This window comes from Canis lupus, chromosome 5 (genome assembly GCF_048164855.1).
Source record: "Canis lupus baileyi chromosome 5, mCanLup2.hap1, whole genome shotgun sequence".
Lineage (NCBI taxonomy): Eukaryota > Metazoa > Chordata > Mammalia > Carnivora > Canidae > Canis > Canis lupus.
Window position 1 is genome coordinate 55,913,397 of NC_132842.1, and position 16,826 is coordinate 55,930,222.

At 52.3% G+C, this 16,826-nt stretch overlaps 1 protein-coding gene across 2 annotated transcripts in view; it reads left to right on the forward strand.

Annotated features, from left to right (window-relative positions):
* The window catches only part of MAP1B (microtubule associated protein 1B), an 83,000-nt gene that overhangs the window by 57,558 nt on the left and 8,616 nt on the right, over positions 1-16,826 (forward strand). The window contains exons 1-4 of one of the 2 annotated variants that reach the window (XM_072826751.1): positions 67-232; positions 1,815-1,897; positions 3,902-4,042; positions 10,019-16,526. In XM_072826751.1, the coding sequence (XP_072682852.1) occupies positions 3,911-4,042; positions 10,019-16,526 (6,640 nt within the window). In that variant the 5' untranslated portion in view covers positions 67-232; positions 1,815-1,897; positions 3,902-3,910. Of the gene's footprint in view, positions 1-66; positions 233-1,814; positions 1,898-3,901; positions 4,043-10,018; positions 16,527-16,826 lie in introns of those variants that run through there. The other variant, XM_072826750.1, reaches the window with a different exon arrangement.

A 16,826-nucleotide genomic window follows, 5' to 3' on the forward strand; every position in this document is an offset into this window, starting at 1 on the left:
CTCCCCCAACCCCCCCTAAATCCCCTCCTTCATTTAAATCCAATCCTATAAAAAGGCTTTTGTTGGAGGAGCTGCGGTGGTGGCGAGGCCGTCCCTGTCCCTGCTCCCAGTATTTCCAGCCATGGGCCTAAGGAGTGGCGCCCGTGGAACCCCTGAGCCCGCCGGGGTCTGCAGGTGGCTGTGGGGGAGGAGGGCCCCGCGGCCGTGACTCGGCGCTTGCGGTGCAGCGGCGGTGAGCGGGGCACCCCGGGGCCCTCGGGAGAACGGGGCCACCCTCCGCTGCGTGTCCGGGGTGTGGGCACGCTTGCCCTGAGAGCTGAGCCCGGCGGGCGGGGGCTGTGGCTCTTGGGGTGCCTGCGCCCTCCACGGCCCAGCGCGGGCATCCTGCTGGGAGCTCGGGGCTCCGCCTGCTCGGGCCATGCGGCCTTGTCCTGTCTGCGGCTTTCCTGGTTTCCAGGCGTTCGGAGTAAGACCTTGCACACCTTCTCTTACTGTCCCCTCCCTCGTGTGGGTTTGCTGCTACCTTTGACCTTTTTTTTCTTTCTTTTGCTTTTTGCTTTTTTGCCAACAGCCTTGTTATGCCTTCTGGCTTGCTTCGTAAGCGCGTCCCTGCCGCTGTGGGTCTGGCGTCGTCCCTGCCGCGTCCCCCTCCCAGCGGCTGCCCCCCCCCCACCCCCGAGCCAGGGCACCGGGTCCACACACGTGCCGGCCGCGTGGCCCTGGAGCTGGCCCCCGCCCCTCACGGCCTCTGTGTCCCCACAGCGCCCCCACCGAGGTCGCTGGCCCGGGTGTCCGTGCTGACGGGGGGCGGGGGGCGGTCGACGCTGCTCAGGTGTCGCGGGGGCTGCTTCCATCGCCGGTGGGCACCTGCTGGCTCATGGGCGACATGGGACAGCGGGGAGGACGGGCTCGCGGGTGCGGCCGGCTAGGTCGGCGTGCGCTTTCTGGGCCCTCGGGGGCCTTCCTGGCGCGGCCCCAGCTGGGCCTGCGGTGCCGTTCACGTGTCCCCGGCCACCCAGCCAGAGGTGCTGGGCCGCCCTTCGGGCCTGTCATCACTCTGCTTTAAGTTCTGAGGAAATCGAGAAAAACACCCACAGAACTTGCCACCTTACCCATTTTCACGCACACAACTCGGTGGCACTAGTTAGGTTTTCGCCTGGTGACGTGACCCCGCACAGAGCCCCCGCCCCAGCTGCCGGCCCCCCGCTGCTCGCTCACCCTCCAGCCACCCCTCTGGCCCGTTCTGGGTGGGGCGCACGTCCCTCGGCCTCCGCGGGTCCTTGAGTGGCGGCCCAGTGCCCCATCCCCCGTGGCGCCCGAGTCCGCGCTCAGTCCACGCAGCAGCCACGTGGCGCACGCTCGAGCTCTGAGGGACGCCAGCTGCCCTGTGCCTCGCACTCCTGGCCCTCCAGTCCCCTTCCACGGGTGTCGTCCCCGCTGCGTCCGGGCAGCAGGCCTCTCCTGGCCACGCGCGCCCCTATGCAGCACCTTGGGTCCCGTGCTGAAGGGGGGAGTCTGTCCACGTCCTCCCCAGGCCCGCAGGCTCAAGCCCACCCCTTCAGGGAGGCCCTGGGGCACCGCCATCGCCTGTCCCCCACAGCCCGGGGACGGCTGCCATTCAGCAGCGGCTCCTAATTAATCTCCAGGGAAGGGCGGTGGGGGGCGCCTCCCCATTACCATGACAAAGGCCGTGTCCAGGGCCCGTCTCGGCTGAAAGCCCCGGCAGGGGGGGCGGCCTGAGAACGGGGGGCGGGAGCTCACGTTCCCTCGGGAAAGCTAAGGGCTCCCTTGCGGTCTGTCCCCTGTGTCCGCAGGACAAAAGATCCTTCATCACCGAAGTGATGTCCTGGAGACCGTGGTCCTGATCAACCCCTCGGACGAGGCCGTGAGCACTGAGGTAAGGTGGGCCCGTCTCCCCGCAGGGCCTGGGGGGGTGCGGGGCGGGGTGCAGCCCGGAGAATGGCTTGCTGCACAGCCCTCTGCGCCCCCTCCCCACCGGACCCGGCTGCTGGGGGCCTCCAGCAAGTCGTGTATTGTCCTGTGCCCTCGGGCCACCCTCCACCCTCTGCCCTCCGTGGAGCGGGGATCACGACAGCCCCCGCAGGGTGCCGAGGAGCGCCACGGCCCACCCGCCACGGGGCTGGGGCTGTGACCATTGAAACCCGCCCGTGGCTCTTCTTCATGTATTGTCACTGGCGTTTGGAATTATTGCCCAGAATGGCTGGGGTCTCGGGGAGGACGGTAGGCTAGGAACTGGGCCGAGTCCCAGAGCCCCGGGCCCCCAGGCGGGAGCAAGTGCGGCCGCTCCCTCTGCCCAGCTCTGGATCAGGCTGAGCACCTTCGGGATGCCATGCCTCGTGCACACGGAAGGGCCATGGCCCGCGGGGCCTCCGTTAGCTCCATCTCCCCTGCCGCCCCTGCTCTGAACCTCTTTCAACAAATTCAGCTCTAATTCCCATACCATAAAATGCACCTTTTGAAGCTTGTGATTCATCGGTTCTTAGGATTCTCACAAAGCTGTGTGCCCATCATCACTGTCTGTCCCACAGCGTGTCCACCACCCCTTACAACCCCCGAGCCCGTCAGCCAACACGCCCCATTCCTCCCAGTTGCTGGCAACTTCCAATCAACTTTGTGCCCCTGTGGGCTTGGCCCTTCCGAGTACTCTGGATGATGGAATCACACGGGAGGTGGCTTTTGTGTCTGGCTTTCCTCCATTCTGCATAATGTTTTCAAGAGTCATCCACACGGTGGCCTCCATCCGTACACCATTCCTTTGTTACCACCGAGTACTATTCCATGATGTGGATGCACCACATTTTGTTCATTCATGTATCGGTTGATGGAGAGTGGGTCGCTTCCACTTCCTGGCGATCATTACGGAGCCTGTCGTGATCCTACCTCCATCGGCTCCAGGTCAGCAGGGCCTCTTTGATAATCCATGAAGGCGCAAGGTTGAGGCCAACGGGGGTCTAATTCACAGAATCAGAAAGTAAAGACAACTTGAAGTGGGAAAGGAAAAATAAAGGATTTCCTCAAGGGAATGCAGGCTTGCTTGTGGAGCAGATGGGACTCTTGGGGCCAGGTGCTTCCTGGACTGGAATTTGGGGTCCTTGGGTGCCATGTGTCATGTCCTGTTTACTTTTGTCCCCCTTCCTTGGTGTCAGCATGATGCCTGGCAGTGGATCTGTGCTGAGCCAAGCTGTGCTCAGAACCAGTACCTTGGTGCTTGGAGCAGCGTTTCTGCTGAAGGACAGGCTGGCTTCCTGCCACTCAAAGAACAGAGAGTCCTTTCGTGCAAACCATTTACCAAACCTTTCTATTTAAAAGATTCTCATTTGGAGAAAAAAAAGAAAGATTCCCATTTAGGGGGAGCCCTTTGTTCGTGTTCAGTGGCAGGCACCTTGCTGATCCTACTGGGGATGGTGTTTGGAGCTGCGAGTTTGCTGGGTGGCGTGGAAGGAAAGGGGTCCTGCGAGGGAGGGGCTGGCCGGGGACCCTTGTGGAAACCTCTGCTTCCTGGGGCAGCAGCCGGGAGAGCGGGGCTGCGCTTGGTGACTCAGCCTGTGGGACCTCCCTGAGCCTCACAGACTGCGGGCTGCTAGCGGACATGGCTGTGGAGCCAGTGACTCAGCGGTGCAGGCTGCTGTGAGAAGGACGAGGAATCTAGGAGGATGTCAGGCCCCACTCGTGGCTTGGTTGTCGTGAACATGGAACGTGGCGTTTGTGGGCCAGTTGACCACATGACCACAGCCTTGGCTCTGTCCGCCTCCCCGGGGGGGACGGATGGGTTCGGTGGGCAACGGATGTGGAGCCTGACAAGGGCCAGCTCTGCACGAAGTGTGGGGTGGTGGGTGGCGGGGCGCGTGGCTCACGTCCTGTTCCCTGTGCTTTGTTTCAGGTGCGCTTGATGATCACGGACGCTGCCCGACACAAGCTGCTCGTGCTCACCGGGCAGTGCTTTGAGAATACCGGAGAGCTCATTCTCCAGTCCGGCTCTTTCTCCTTCCAGAACTTCATAGAGATTTTCACCGATCAAGAGGTAGGCTCTCTAAGCTTCACAGTTGCTTTGTTCTGGTTGTGGCCTTAGGCTCCACTTTGAAAGCAGGGGATGGAGCTGGAGGGGAGGGGATGTCACACGTCTTTTGAAATATGCAGAGCTGCATGATCCAACATTTGGTAGTTCTATGACTGAGCACCAAAAGGATTCGGGGCACCCATCCATAATGAATTGGAGCCATTCTTAATGTGCCGGGGATGAAGTGGAGGGGACTGGAACAGTCCGTATTGCACAGATGGCAAAAATAATAAAGAAACTTGGGATGATAGAACCCAAAAGAAAACCCAGGGGTCTCCTTCTCTGGAAGAATACTCCGAAGATTTCTTCGTCTTTGGGTAGGATCTCCCTGCCCCCATGTCCTTCATCATTTGTACATACTTTTCCTGGTCTGCTTGCTCTTACTTTTTAATGCCTGGTCCCGGTGTTTGAACTTGGGCTGCTTGAGCAGCCCAACAAACAGAAGGCTCAAGAAAGGAAGGCATGTAGCCAAATGGGGCACATCCATGCCCCAAGAACAAGACGGTTAAAGTAGCCAGATTGAACCTGGGTCATTAGTATTTCTAATGAGCAGATCTTATTCGAAGATGATGCATGTGAGGTGTTGAATATCATGTGGCATCAGTGGTATTTGGTAAAATCAGACTGAAGGGTTGAATTTGGTGATCTCTGCTTGAGGGTGTATCCCGGCAGGGGAAGTTCTCTTTCCAAAACAACATGCCTCTTTCATTTTGTTCGTGTGGTAGTTAGGCCTTTCGGGGCCATCAGCTTAGGGGTCGGGCCCGTCCGCCCACGGTGGATGGATGACCGGTTTCTACACAGAGGGGTTCAGGGATGCGTGCCCAGGAGGAGTCTCCACGTTCCACTTGAAGTAAGTTCTCAGGAAGACAGCTGAGTTGGTGGCCTCTCAGTCTCCCGTGTTGCAAAAGGCCATCTGTCTTTCTGCATCTAAGCTTCCTTAGCCCTGGGTTTCACAGGAAAGTCTCTGGGTACCTGTCATCACGGGTAAACCTCCCGGCTTTGTTTGGCTTGCCTGGAGGCTTCTCGAAAACTCAAACTCTGGGCCAGGTGACTTAACAACCTTTCACTCTCCACCCACCTGGGGGAGGGGGGAATGAAAAACAGTGAAAAGGATCAACTCACTTAGTGTTTAAAGCCCCTACTTTCAGAAGGTGTGATGTCAGCTGGGGCCTGAGGCAGACAGCCCTGCCGCCCACCGCCCGCCCCCAGGAAGGGGCCCCAGGGCGCACTCATGGCTGGTGCCATCTTTACCACTTCAAAACGAGGGCTTTTGTCCCTCTTTCTCCAGAGTTTGTCATCTGCCTACCCCCCAAGGCCTCTAGAATTCAGCCCACAGGACTGGAAGTCACTGGACTAGACCATGGTCGCTAGCCGTTTAGAGCCATTGCCTATGGTGTGTGGCCTTGGAGAAAGGGTTTGAGTACAGAATGACTCAGGAACAAAGGGACCTTTAAGGTCATTGGTGTTTAGTTTTGTTCCTTTTATCCAGTCCTTGATATCTGCTAGTCGCTCCAGAGAAACCAGAAATACCATTTAGGAAACACAAAAATGATACATTAAAAAAAAAAAAGAAAAGAGCTAAAAATAAATGGACTGAAAAATAACAATTACCAGTGCATTTTGAGCTTCGGGTTGTAGGAATCTTTGTCATCGGAGGTCAACTACAAAACCAGAACTTACAGCTAGAAGAGTCATCTGGCTAAGCCATTCCTCCCTGAAACCTGAGGACAGTGAAGTCACGTCTCCTGGGACATTTTTCAGTCTCTCTGGAAGAGAGTTTTTTTCCTTATGTGTCTCATTTTGTATCTTTAAGGAAGGAATATGTTCCCTTTTCCACTTGATATCTCAGACACCCTTCACCAACACTGCCAGTTGTTGTTTTTATTTCCTTCAGATCAATTATTTTCGGTTCTGCACACTGTTCTTCATAAAAGAAGATAATAGTCAACGTTTCTTAGGTTCTCTGGTCATTGTCCTTCAAACCTGTTGGCAGGAAAGGGATGGGGGGAAAATCATGAGTTGTCTTGGTCATGTTTTAGGGCCTTGGCCTCATCTGACAATTAGATGCATGAATCAGGGGTTCAGGGAACGAACAGCTGGGCTGGAGACGTGTGGAAGCCGTCAGCATGTTAAAAAACACATGAAGTGATCTACGAGGAGAAGTGTATTCGAAGAGCAAGGGGCTCAGGTCTAGCGTTTAGAGGTTCATGGCCAAGGAGATGGAGCCAGCAATTTGAGTTTGGTTGGTTGGTTTGGGTCTAGTTTCTTTAAAATGTCATGACTCCTACCGGACACCATGCTCCAGGGGTCTCTAACCAGGTTAGGATGCTGTGGTAGGGACTCCTGTAGTTTTCAATACAACCTACTAATAAGTAGGTTTGACCATCAACATCCATAATTAAATGTCAGTGGGGAGGGGATGCCACCTTGGGGGAGTGCTGTAATTTATATAAATCGGGGGGCTCACTTTCAGAAAAAGAAAACAAAATGATTCAGTACAGGGCTTTGGGAGGGGACCCTGCCAGTGAGGAGCCTTGAAGTTTAAGCTTCTTTAGCTTTATGATAAATCCATTTGACTGTCATCTAAAATCCCTGTCTTCCCCCTGCATATTGCTGTTAAGCCAGCATCTCCCAATCCTTTGCATTATCCCTCCTGGTTTAGTGGCCCTTACATGTGTCCCTTTGGTGTGCCATCCTGTTAGAGTTGACTCAGCCTTCATCATTCCAATGTCAAGGGCCCCTGTGAATGTTTTAATGCTTCCATCCCACATTTTGCTATCCCTCCCTTTTTCATGCCACCCACAGATTTGATAAGCCTGTTTCTACCATTTTTTATCCAAGTCGGTGCTCGACAGGACACACATGAGCCCTGAGGCATCCCATTGCTGACTTCCGTCCAGGTTGACACTAAGCAGCGGGATTTATATGACTGGCTACAAATCCACCTAATTCTGCTATCGCCCCATTCAGAGATCTTGTTAAATGTCTTGCTAAAACCCAGAGATACATTGTCCACTGTATTTCCTCATTGCTCAAGCAAGTAACCTAATCAAAAAGGTAATCTAGTTAGAGTAGGCTGTGGTTTAGAAATTCAAATCTTATTTCATTATCTGTAGTAAAGTCATTTATTCCCCATATCTTCCTTCCTCTTCCAGTATGCCTGCATTTAATTAGAATTTTGACATTAACATTTAACAAAAAAGACTGTCTTTGCCCCCAGGCGATAGTTCTTCCGGTCATGTGTCTCATCTGTATTTGTAAGAACAAGGGAAGGGTAGCAATCCGTGTGCTTGAGAAGCACTGACAGGTTCATGGTCAGAGCAGCCACCTCAGGAGGACAGGACCTACCGAAGTGGCCAGTGTCAGTGCAGTTTAATGAACATCTCTGGAGCTGATGGTGTATCAGGGAAACACACATAACGATCCAGAGATACAGACGGTGTGTTTCCTCCCATTGAGGAACTTCTACTACAATGGGCTATGCTAACTACCATTTATTATGATGACAGCTTCCAAACTCTTTTAGAGGAAGGCTCTGTCTCCAAGTCTGAGATTTACGAGTTTCCCGGCCCCTGCTAACATTGCTGGCTCCTCATTGCTCTCATCTGTGCATTGCATAAGCGTGGGTTGAGTGGGCTCTCTTAGGACGTAGTCTTTGGCCTGAGGCGCTCATCCCAGCGTGCATGTGGGTACACCGGCCTGGAAGCTGGCTCAGGGAATGGGGGGAAGCGGGGACTCTGTTTCCATGGTGTAGCTCCAAGACTGTGGTGATTGTGCCTCCTAGTCCATCTGTCTCCTTCCCGAAGGCCTCTCTCTAGCTCTGCTCTCTGCTTCATCGTGCACAGTATGCTGCTGCTTCTCCAGAGAGACCAGATTTTCCTTTTCCAAAAAAGAACGTGTGCTGACTTTCTTCTCCACTTTCCCTTATATTCCATGGTTTTCTATTCACCAGGCTCTCTGCTGTTTTTTAGTATCCTTGACTTCCTCAAAATTCTGTGCAAACTTGCTTTCTTTTGGGGTCACATTACCTTCGTTGCATAGGAACTTCCCAGCTGGAAATGAAAAGATGGGGAGGTATTCCCAAGGATTTTTTAAATTTATTTTTAATTTATTTTTTTTTTACCTTCTCCTTGAACTTGGTGTTTCAATACCCTCTACACATAGCTGGATCATACCCTTAGCTGCCACACCCCTCAGGGTGGAATTTTAAAAACTGAAATGAACTAAATTTTAAAATTTCATTATTAAAGACAGCATTTTGGGTTTTCCTAGATTTCTCCTCCCCTAAGATGTATTATAAAGCATGGATAGTGTGCACATACTCTGTATGAAAATAAGGATGGAGAGAACCCTAATTGTGCTACACTACGGGTGATGAGGGTCTGTGCTAATCATTGGATGACAGACCCTATCTGGTGCTCCTGTTTGCTTTGCTCAGCAGATATTCTGAGCAGAGGCTCCCCCGAGATGTGCTTTTTCAGTTGTCTTACCTTCCGAAACAGTTGATTCTTCTCCCTTTTATAGGAAATTGTCAAGTCGGGGGAAAACAGCAAAGTCAAAGATTTATTATTTTGCTCTTTTGTGACCCTTCAAACAAAATGTAGGACAGATATACTAACAAAGCACAAGTGGCTATGTTACTGCAATCTAACGTAGGAAAACCCAGATTCTATAAATTAGCCCCCTACACATATGCACACTAGTCACCTCGGGATGTTAGTGTCCAGGAGGTTGTGTGAGATGGAGGAAACCACTCTAATACAGGAAGGTCAGAGTTCAGACCTGCTGGCTTGGGGATGCCTGGGCCAAGCGAAGTCTTTGCTTTCCCTTTCCCTGTTAACCATCAAAGACTCAGAGCTCTTTTCACTGGAATTCTGGGCTGATTTATGAGCTGTGCTGCAACTGGCAGGAGACTGGAGTTGATGACATGATTCTCCCGCACTATGTGTAGTAAGCCAAGACCATTTAACATATGGCCATCATGCACAGTGAGAAAGAAGATAGCATTTTCATTAAACTGTGGTCTCTGTTTTGATCATGATTTGCTCCTCTGCCTTCCCATCCTATGGTCCCATCCTATGCGTTGGAGGAGTTTTGAGCCGAGTTTGATCTTAGCTACTCACACCCAAGTTGCCCTGAGAAAAGCAGGAGGTGTGAGAAAGTAGAATGTTTCACCGTGGATTTAAACATGGGCTAATAAGGGACAAATATGGCCACTTGCTCACATGATAAATTATCCATTTGTTTGAATCATCATGACTTTAATCAAAGTATATGGGTTTGCAGAGAATCCACTGAATGATTCACTGGTGTTTTAAAGATGCCAGAGCCAGTAGTTTTTTTTTTTGTAGTGATTTGCAATCTAGAACCTCCTGTCTCCCGGGGGAAGAAAAACACATCAAACTTTTTTCTTTTGTATCCACCAAATTCTAAAAGTGGTCAACAACTAGTACACTGCATCTAAACTCCTTTAGTGTGTCAAGCCTAGTGGAATAAAAGAAAACATTTTATAAAGTGGTGAAATGACTCACATGGGCACCTCCTCTGTGATTGTTTAAAGGCTGTTTTTGCATGGCAGGCACCTAGTGGTGCTATCCAGAGTACTTCATAACCAGCCATTCAGATGGTCACTGGCCCTCAAACTGGAGCAGGGGTGTGGAGTTTCCCTGCTGGGCAGGAACGCAGGCTGGAGGGGTCCCCGAGGAGGTGCTGGTGGTTGGGGAGTGGTGGCTGAGGCAGAAGGGAGTAGTGGGAGAGGTCAGGATGGAGGCTGATCACCTACCACAATGGAAATATTTCTGCATTTACCCAGCTAGCTTCTCTAAAGACAGCCCTTGTGCACACATTGACCCTGTGATGTGTAGTAATGGATTGGTGATGACAGTCACTTAAAACTTTTCTTTCTTCCCTTATTACTGTTTTTTTTTTTTTAAATCCCAGATTGGGGAATTACTGAGCACCACCCATCCTGCCAACAAAGCCAGCTTAACCCTGTTCTGTCCTGAAGAAGGGGATTGGAAGAACTCCAATCTCGACAGACACAATCTCCAAGACTTCATCAACATTAAACTCAACTCAGCTTCAATATTGCCGGAAATGGAAGGACTTTCCGAGTTTACCGAGTATCTCTCAGAATCAGTGGAAGTCCCATCTCCCTTTGATATCCTAGAACCTCCCACATCGGGGGGATTTCTAAAGCTCTCCAAGCCGTGTTGTTACATTTTTCCAGGAGGGAGGGGTGATTCTGCATTGTTTGCCGTGAATGGATTCAATATGCTCATCAATGGAGGATCCGAAAGGAAATCCTGCTTCTGGAAGCTCATCCGACACTTGGACCGAGTGGACTCCATCCTACTCACCCACATTGGGGATGACAATTTGCCTGGAATAAACAGCATGCTACAGCGGAAGATTGCAGAGCTCGAGGAAGAACAGTCCCAGGGCTCCACCACAAATAGTGACTGGATGAAAAACCTCATCTCCCCTGACTTAGGAGTTGTATTTCTCAATGTACCTGAAAATCTGAAAAATCCAGAGCCAAACATCAAGATGAAGAGAAGCATAGAGGAAGCTTGCTTCACTCTCCAATACCTAAATAAGTTGTCCATGAAGCCAGAACCTCTTTTCAGAAGTGTAGGCAATACCATCGATCCTGTCATTCTTTTCCAAAAAATGGGAGTTGGTAAACTGGAGATGTATGTCCTTAACCCAGTCAAGAGCAGCAAGGAAATGCAGTATTTTATGCAGCAGTGGACTGGTACCAACAAAGACAAGGCTGAACTAATCCTGCCTAATGGTCAAGAAATAGATATCCCAATTTCCTACCTAACTTCAGTCTCCTCTTTGATCGTGTGGCATCCGGCAAACCCTGCAGAGAAAATCATTCGAGTCCTGTTTCCTGGCAATAGCACCCAGTACAATATCCTGGAAGGACTGGAAAAGCTCAAACATTTAGACTTTCTGAAACAGCCGCTGGCCACCCAGAAGGACCTAACTGGCCAGGTGGCGGCTCCAGCCGTGAAACAGGTGAAGCTGAAACAGAGAGCGGACAGCCGAGAAAGTCTGAAGCCAGCCGCAAAACCACTGCCGAGCAAATCTGTACGCAAGGAGTCTAAAGAGGAAACCCCTGAAGTCACCAAGGCCAATCATGTGGAAAAGCCACCCAAAGTTGAAAGCAAAGAAAAGGTAACGGTGAAAAAAGACAAGCCGGTAAAAACAGAGACCAAACCCCCAGTGACTGAGAAGGAGGTACCCAGCAAAGAAAAAGAAGAGCTGCCTCCCGTGAAGGCCGAGGTGGCCGAAAAGCCCACCACAGACGTCAAACCCAAAGTCACCAAGGAGAAGACGGTGAAAAAGGAAACAAAGGCCAAATCTGAGGAAAAGAAAGAGGAGAAGGAAAAGCCAAAGAAAGAAGTGGCTAAAAAGGAGGACAAAACACCCATCAAGAAGGAAGAAAAACCAAAAAAGGAAGAGGTGAAAAAGGAAGTGAAAAAAGAAGTCAAGAAAGAAGAGAAAAAAGAACCCAAGAAAGAGGTTAAGAAAGAAACCCCACTGAAGGAAGCCAAGAAGGAGGTTAAGAAGGAGGAGAAGAAGGAGATTAAAAAAGAAGAAAAGGAACCCAAAAAGGAAATTAAGAAACTTCCTAAAGACACAAAGAAATCAACTACTCCTCTCTCTGAAGCCAAAAAACCAGCTGCATTAAAACCAAAAGTACCCAAGAAGGAAGAGGCGGTCAAAAAAGAGTCTGTTGCTGCTGGGAAGCCAAAGGAGAAGGGGAAGGTTAAGGTCGTCAAGAAGGAGGGCAAGACGGCGGAAGCTGCGGCCGCCGCCCTTGGCTCGGTGGCTGGCGCCGCGGCCGTGGCAGCAGCTGGAGCAGCAGGCGCCGGCTCGGCCAAAGAGCTCGAGGCCGAGAGGTCCCTCATGTCCTCCCCTGAGGATCTGACCAAGGACTTTGAAGAGTTAAAGGCCGAAGAGGTCGACGTAGCGAAAGACATGAAGCCTCAGCTGGAGCTGATCGAGGACGAGGAGAAGCTGAAGGACGCCGAGCCCGTCGAAGCCTATGTCCTCCAGAAAGAGACCGAAGTCATCAAAGGGCCCGCCGAGTCTCCCGACGAGGGAATCACCACCACCGAAGGCGAGGGCGAGTGTGAACAGACCCCCGAGGAGCTGGAGCCAGTCGAGAAGCAGGGGGTGGAGGACACTGAAAAGTTTGAAGACGAAGGAGCGGGCTTTGAGGAATCCTCAGAGACCGGAGACTATGAAGAGAAGGCTGAGACCGAGGAGGCCGAGGAGCCGGAAGAGGACGTGGAAGAAACCGTGTGCGTGAGCACCTCCAAGCACAGCCTCACCGAGGAGGAGGAAAGTGCCAAGGCTGAGGCCGATGTGCACGTCAAGGAGAAGAGGGAGTCTCTGGCCAGCGGAGATGACCGAGCGGAAGAAGACATGGACGAGGCGGTGGAGAAAGGAGAAGCCGAACAATCAGAGGAGGAGGGTGAGGAGGAGGACAGAGCTGAGGATGCCAGGGAAGAAGAATACGAGCCGGAAAAAGCGGAGGCTGAAGATTATGTGATGGCCGTGGTGGACAAGGCCGCGGAGGCGAGCGGCGTCGAGGACCAGTATGGGTTCCTCGCCTCGGCCATCAAGCAACCGGGAGCCCAGTCGCCTGCCCGAGAACCCGCGTCCTCAATTCACGATGAGACTCTACCTGGCGGCTCGGAGAGCGAGGCCACCGCTTCTGACGAGGAGAACCGAGAAGATCAGCCTGAGGAGTTCACTGCCACCTCCGGCTACACGCAGTCTACCATCGAGATTTCCAGTGAGCCCACCCCGATGGACGAGATGTCTACTCCTCGGGACGTGATGAGCGATGAAATCAACAACGAGGAGACGGAGTCCCCGTCTCAAGAATTTGTAAACATCACCAAATACGAGTCCTCGCTGTATTCTCAGGAATACGGCAAACCCGCTGTCGCATCCCTCAACGGATTATCTGAAGGGTCGAAAACCGATGCCACGGATGGGAAGGACTACAACGCATCAGCCTCTACCATCTCCCCACCGTCGTCTATGGAGGAGGACAAGTTTAGCAAGTCTGCCCTGCGGGATGCTTACTGCGCCGACGAGAAAGACCTGAAGGCCGGTGCCACGCTGGCGATCAGAGACACCATCTCAGCAGTTTCAGAAGAAAAACTTAGTCCACCCAAGAGCCCGTCCCCGAGTCCATCTCCTCCATCACCCGTAGAAAAGACCCCGCTGGGTGAACGCAGCGTGAACTTTTCTCTGACCCCCAATGAGATCCAGGTCTCCGCAGAGGCGGAAGCAGCCCCCGTGTCTCCCGAGGTGACCCAAGTAGTCGAAGAGCATTGTGCTAGTCCCGAGGAGAAGACCCTGGAGGTGGTGTCTCCGTCTCAGTCTGCGACCGGCAGTGCTGGCCATACACCTTACTACCAGTCTCCCACTGAAGAGAAATCTGGGCACCTCCCCACAGAGGTAATCGAAAAGCCACAAGCAGTTCCCGTGAGTTTTGAATTCAGTGATGCCAAAGATGAGAACGAAAGGGCTTCCATAAGCCCCATGGATGAACCTGTGCCCGACTCGGAATCTCCTATTGAAAAAGTTTTGTCTCCCTTACGGAGCCCTCCCCTCATTGGATCCGAATCTGCCTACGAAGGCTTTCTGAGTGCCGATGACCAGGCTTCTGGCAGAGGCGCCGAGAGCCCCTTTGAGGGAAAGGATGGAAAACAAGGCTTTGCTGATGAAATAAGTCCAGTTTCTGACATGACTTCTACTGGTCTTTTCCAAGACAAAGAGGAAAGGAAAAGCACAGACTTTATACCGATAAAGGAAGACTTTGGTCAAGAAAAGAAAACCGATGATGTCGACGTCACGAGTTCGCAATCTGGACTGGCTTTGGATGAAAGGAAGTTAGGGGGAGAGGTGTCTCCTACACAGATAGATGTCAGCCAGTTTGGGTCTTTTAAGGAAGACACGAAGATGTCCATTTCTGAAGGCACGGTCTCCGACAAGTCAGCTACGCCGGTGGATGAAGGTGTGGCAGAGGATACGTATTCTCACATGGAGGGCGTGGCCTCGGTCTCCACAGCCTCCGTGGCTACTAGCTCGTTTCCAGAGCCCACTACAGATGACGTGTCCCCTTCTCTGCACGCCGAGGTTGGCTCCCCACATTCCACAGAGGTCGATGACTCCCTTTCAGTGTCTGTTGTGCAAACGCCGACTACTTTCCAGGAGACAGAGATGTCTCCATCTAAAGAGGAATGTCCAAGACCAATGTCAATTTCTCCACCGGATTTCTCCCCTAAAACCGCCAAATCCAGGACACCAGTCCAAGATCACAGGTCGGAACAGTCCTCAATGTCTATTGAATTTGGCCAGGAGTCCCCTGAGCACTCCCTGGCTATGGACTTTAGTCGACAGTCCCCAGATCACCCTACAGTGGGTGCAGGTATGCTTCACATCACTGAAAATGGGCCAACCGAAGTAGATTACAGTCCTTCCGACATGCAGGACTCGAGTTTATCACATAAGATACCACCGATGGAGGAGCCCTCCTACACCCAAGACAATGACCTTTCGGAGCTCATCTCAGTGTCTCAGGTTGAGGCCTCCCCTTCCACCTCTTCAGCACACACCCCCTCTCAGATAGCATCTCCTCTCCAAGAAGACACCCTATCCGATGTCGTTCCTCCCAGAGATATATCCTTATATGCCTCACTCACCTCAGAAAAAGTGCAAAGTCTAGAAGGAGAGAAGCTCTCACCAAAATCTGATATCTCTCCACTGACCCCAAGAGAGTCCTCTCCTTTGTATTCACCCAGCTTTTCAGATTCTACCTCTGCCGTTAAAGAGAACATAGCAGTTTGCCACACTTCCTCTCCTCCACCGATGGATGCCGCATCCGCAGAGCCCTACGGCTTCCGTGCCTCGATGTTATTCGATACGATGCAACACCAGCTAGCCTTGAACAGAGATCTGACCTCGTCTGGTGTGGAGGACAGTGGAGGGAAAACGCCTGGTGACTTCAGCTATGCCTATCAAAAGCCCGAGAAGACAACCAGGTCCCCAGATGAAGAAGTTTACGACTATGAGTCTTATGAGAAAGCCACCCGGCCCCCAGACGTGAGTGACTATTACTATGAGAAGACAGAGAGGACCACAAAATCGCCGTGTGACAGCAGCTACCCTTACGAGACCACTGAGAAGACCACCAAGACTCCTGAAGATGGTGGCTATGCCTATGACATTGCCGAGAAAACCACCCGGACCCCTGAAGAGGCGGAGTACAGCTATGAAACAAGTGAGAAGACCATGAGGACCCCTGAAGTGAGTGGTTTCAGCTATGAAAAGACTGAGAGGTCTAGGAGGCTCCTGGATGACATCAGCAATGGCTACGATGACTCTGAAGATGTTGGCCACGCACTTGGGGATTCCGGCTACTCTTACAAGACCACTGAGAAGATTGCCAGTTACCCTGAGCCCGAGAGCTACTCCTATGAGGCGTCTACGACAGCTACACGAGCCCCTGATGCTTCCACGTACTGTTACGAGACGGCAGAGAAGATCACCAGAACCCCCCAAGCGGCGACGTATTCCTATGAGACTTCAGACCAGTGCTACACTGCAGAAAAGAAGTCCCCCTCAGAGGCCCGCCAGGATGTCGACTTATGCCTCGTGTCCTCCTGTGAATACAAGCATCCCAAGACAGAACTTTCGCCCTCCTTCATTAATCCCAATCCTCTCGAGTGGTTTGCCAGTGAGGAGCCAACTGAAGAATCCGAGAAGCCCCTCACCCAAGCAGGGGGTGCCCCACCGCCTCCAGGAGGAAAGCCACAGGGGCGACAGTGTGACGAAACCCCTCCCACCTCAGTCAGCGAGTCGGCTCCATCCCAGACCGATTCTGATGTCCCCCCGGAGACCGAAGAGTGCCCTTCCATCACGGCAGATGCAAATATCGACTCTGAAGATGAATCCGAAACCATCCCCACGGACAAAACCGTCACATACAAACACATGGACCCACCTCCTGCCCCCATGCAGGACCGAAGCCCTTCTCCACGCCACCCTGACGTGTCCATGATGGACCCGGAGGCCTTGGCTATTGAGCAGAACCTGGGCAAAGCCCTGAAGAAAGACCTGAAAGAGAAGACCAAAACCAAAAAGCCAGGTACAAAGACCAAGTCGTCGTCACCTGTCAAAAAGGGTGATGGGAAGTCTAAGCCCTCTGCAGCTTCCCCCAAACCAGGGGGCTTGAAAGAATCCTCAGATAAGGTGTCCAGAGTGGCTTCTCCTAAGAAGAAGGAATCCGTGGAAAAGGCAACAAAAACCACTACCACTCCTGAGGTCAAAGCTGCACGTGGGGAGGAGAAAGACAAGGACACCAAGAATGCCGCCAATGCCTCCACATCTAAATCGGTAAAGACTGCAGCTGCAGGTAGGTAGAAGGGCTGACACCCTGATGTGGGCCACAACTATTCCACTTTGCCTGGAGCCTCTGAATTTCCATGTGGCTTGATACTGGGAAGATGAGAGAGTACCACAGTCCCGTCCCTTTAACTGTTCTCTTCTGCCGAAGGCGTGGATCTCAGCCTAGACGTGGCGTAGACGTAGGCTTGAGGCTGGTGCGGCATGTGGCCCGGAGCAGCTTGGGTTCACCAGGCACGATTTCCTGGCTTTGCTCCATCCTGCAACACAGCAACCACAGCCTTGTTCTAAACCTTCAGAACCAAGGATG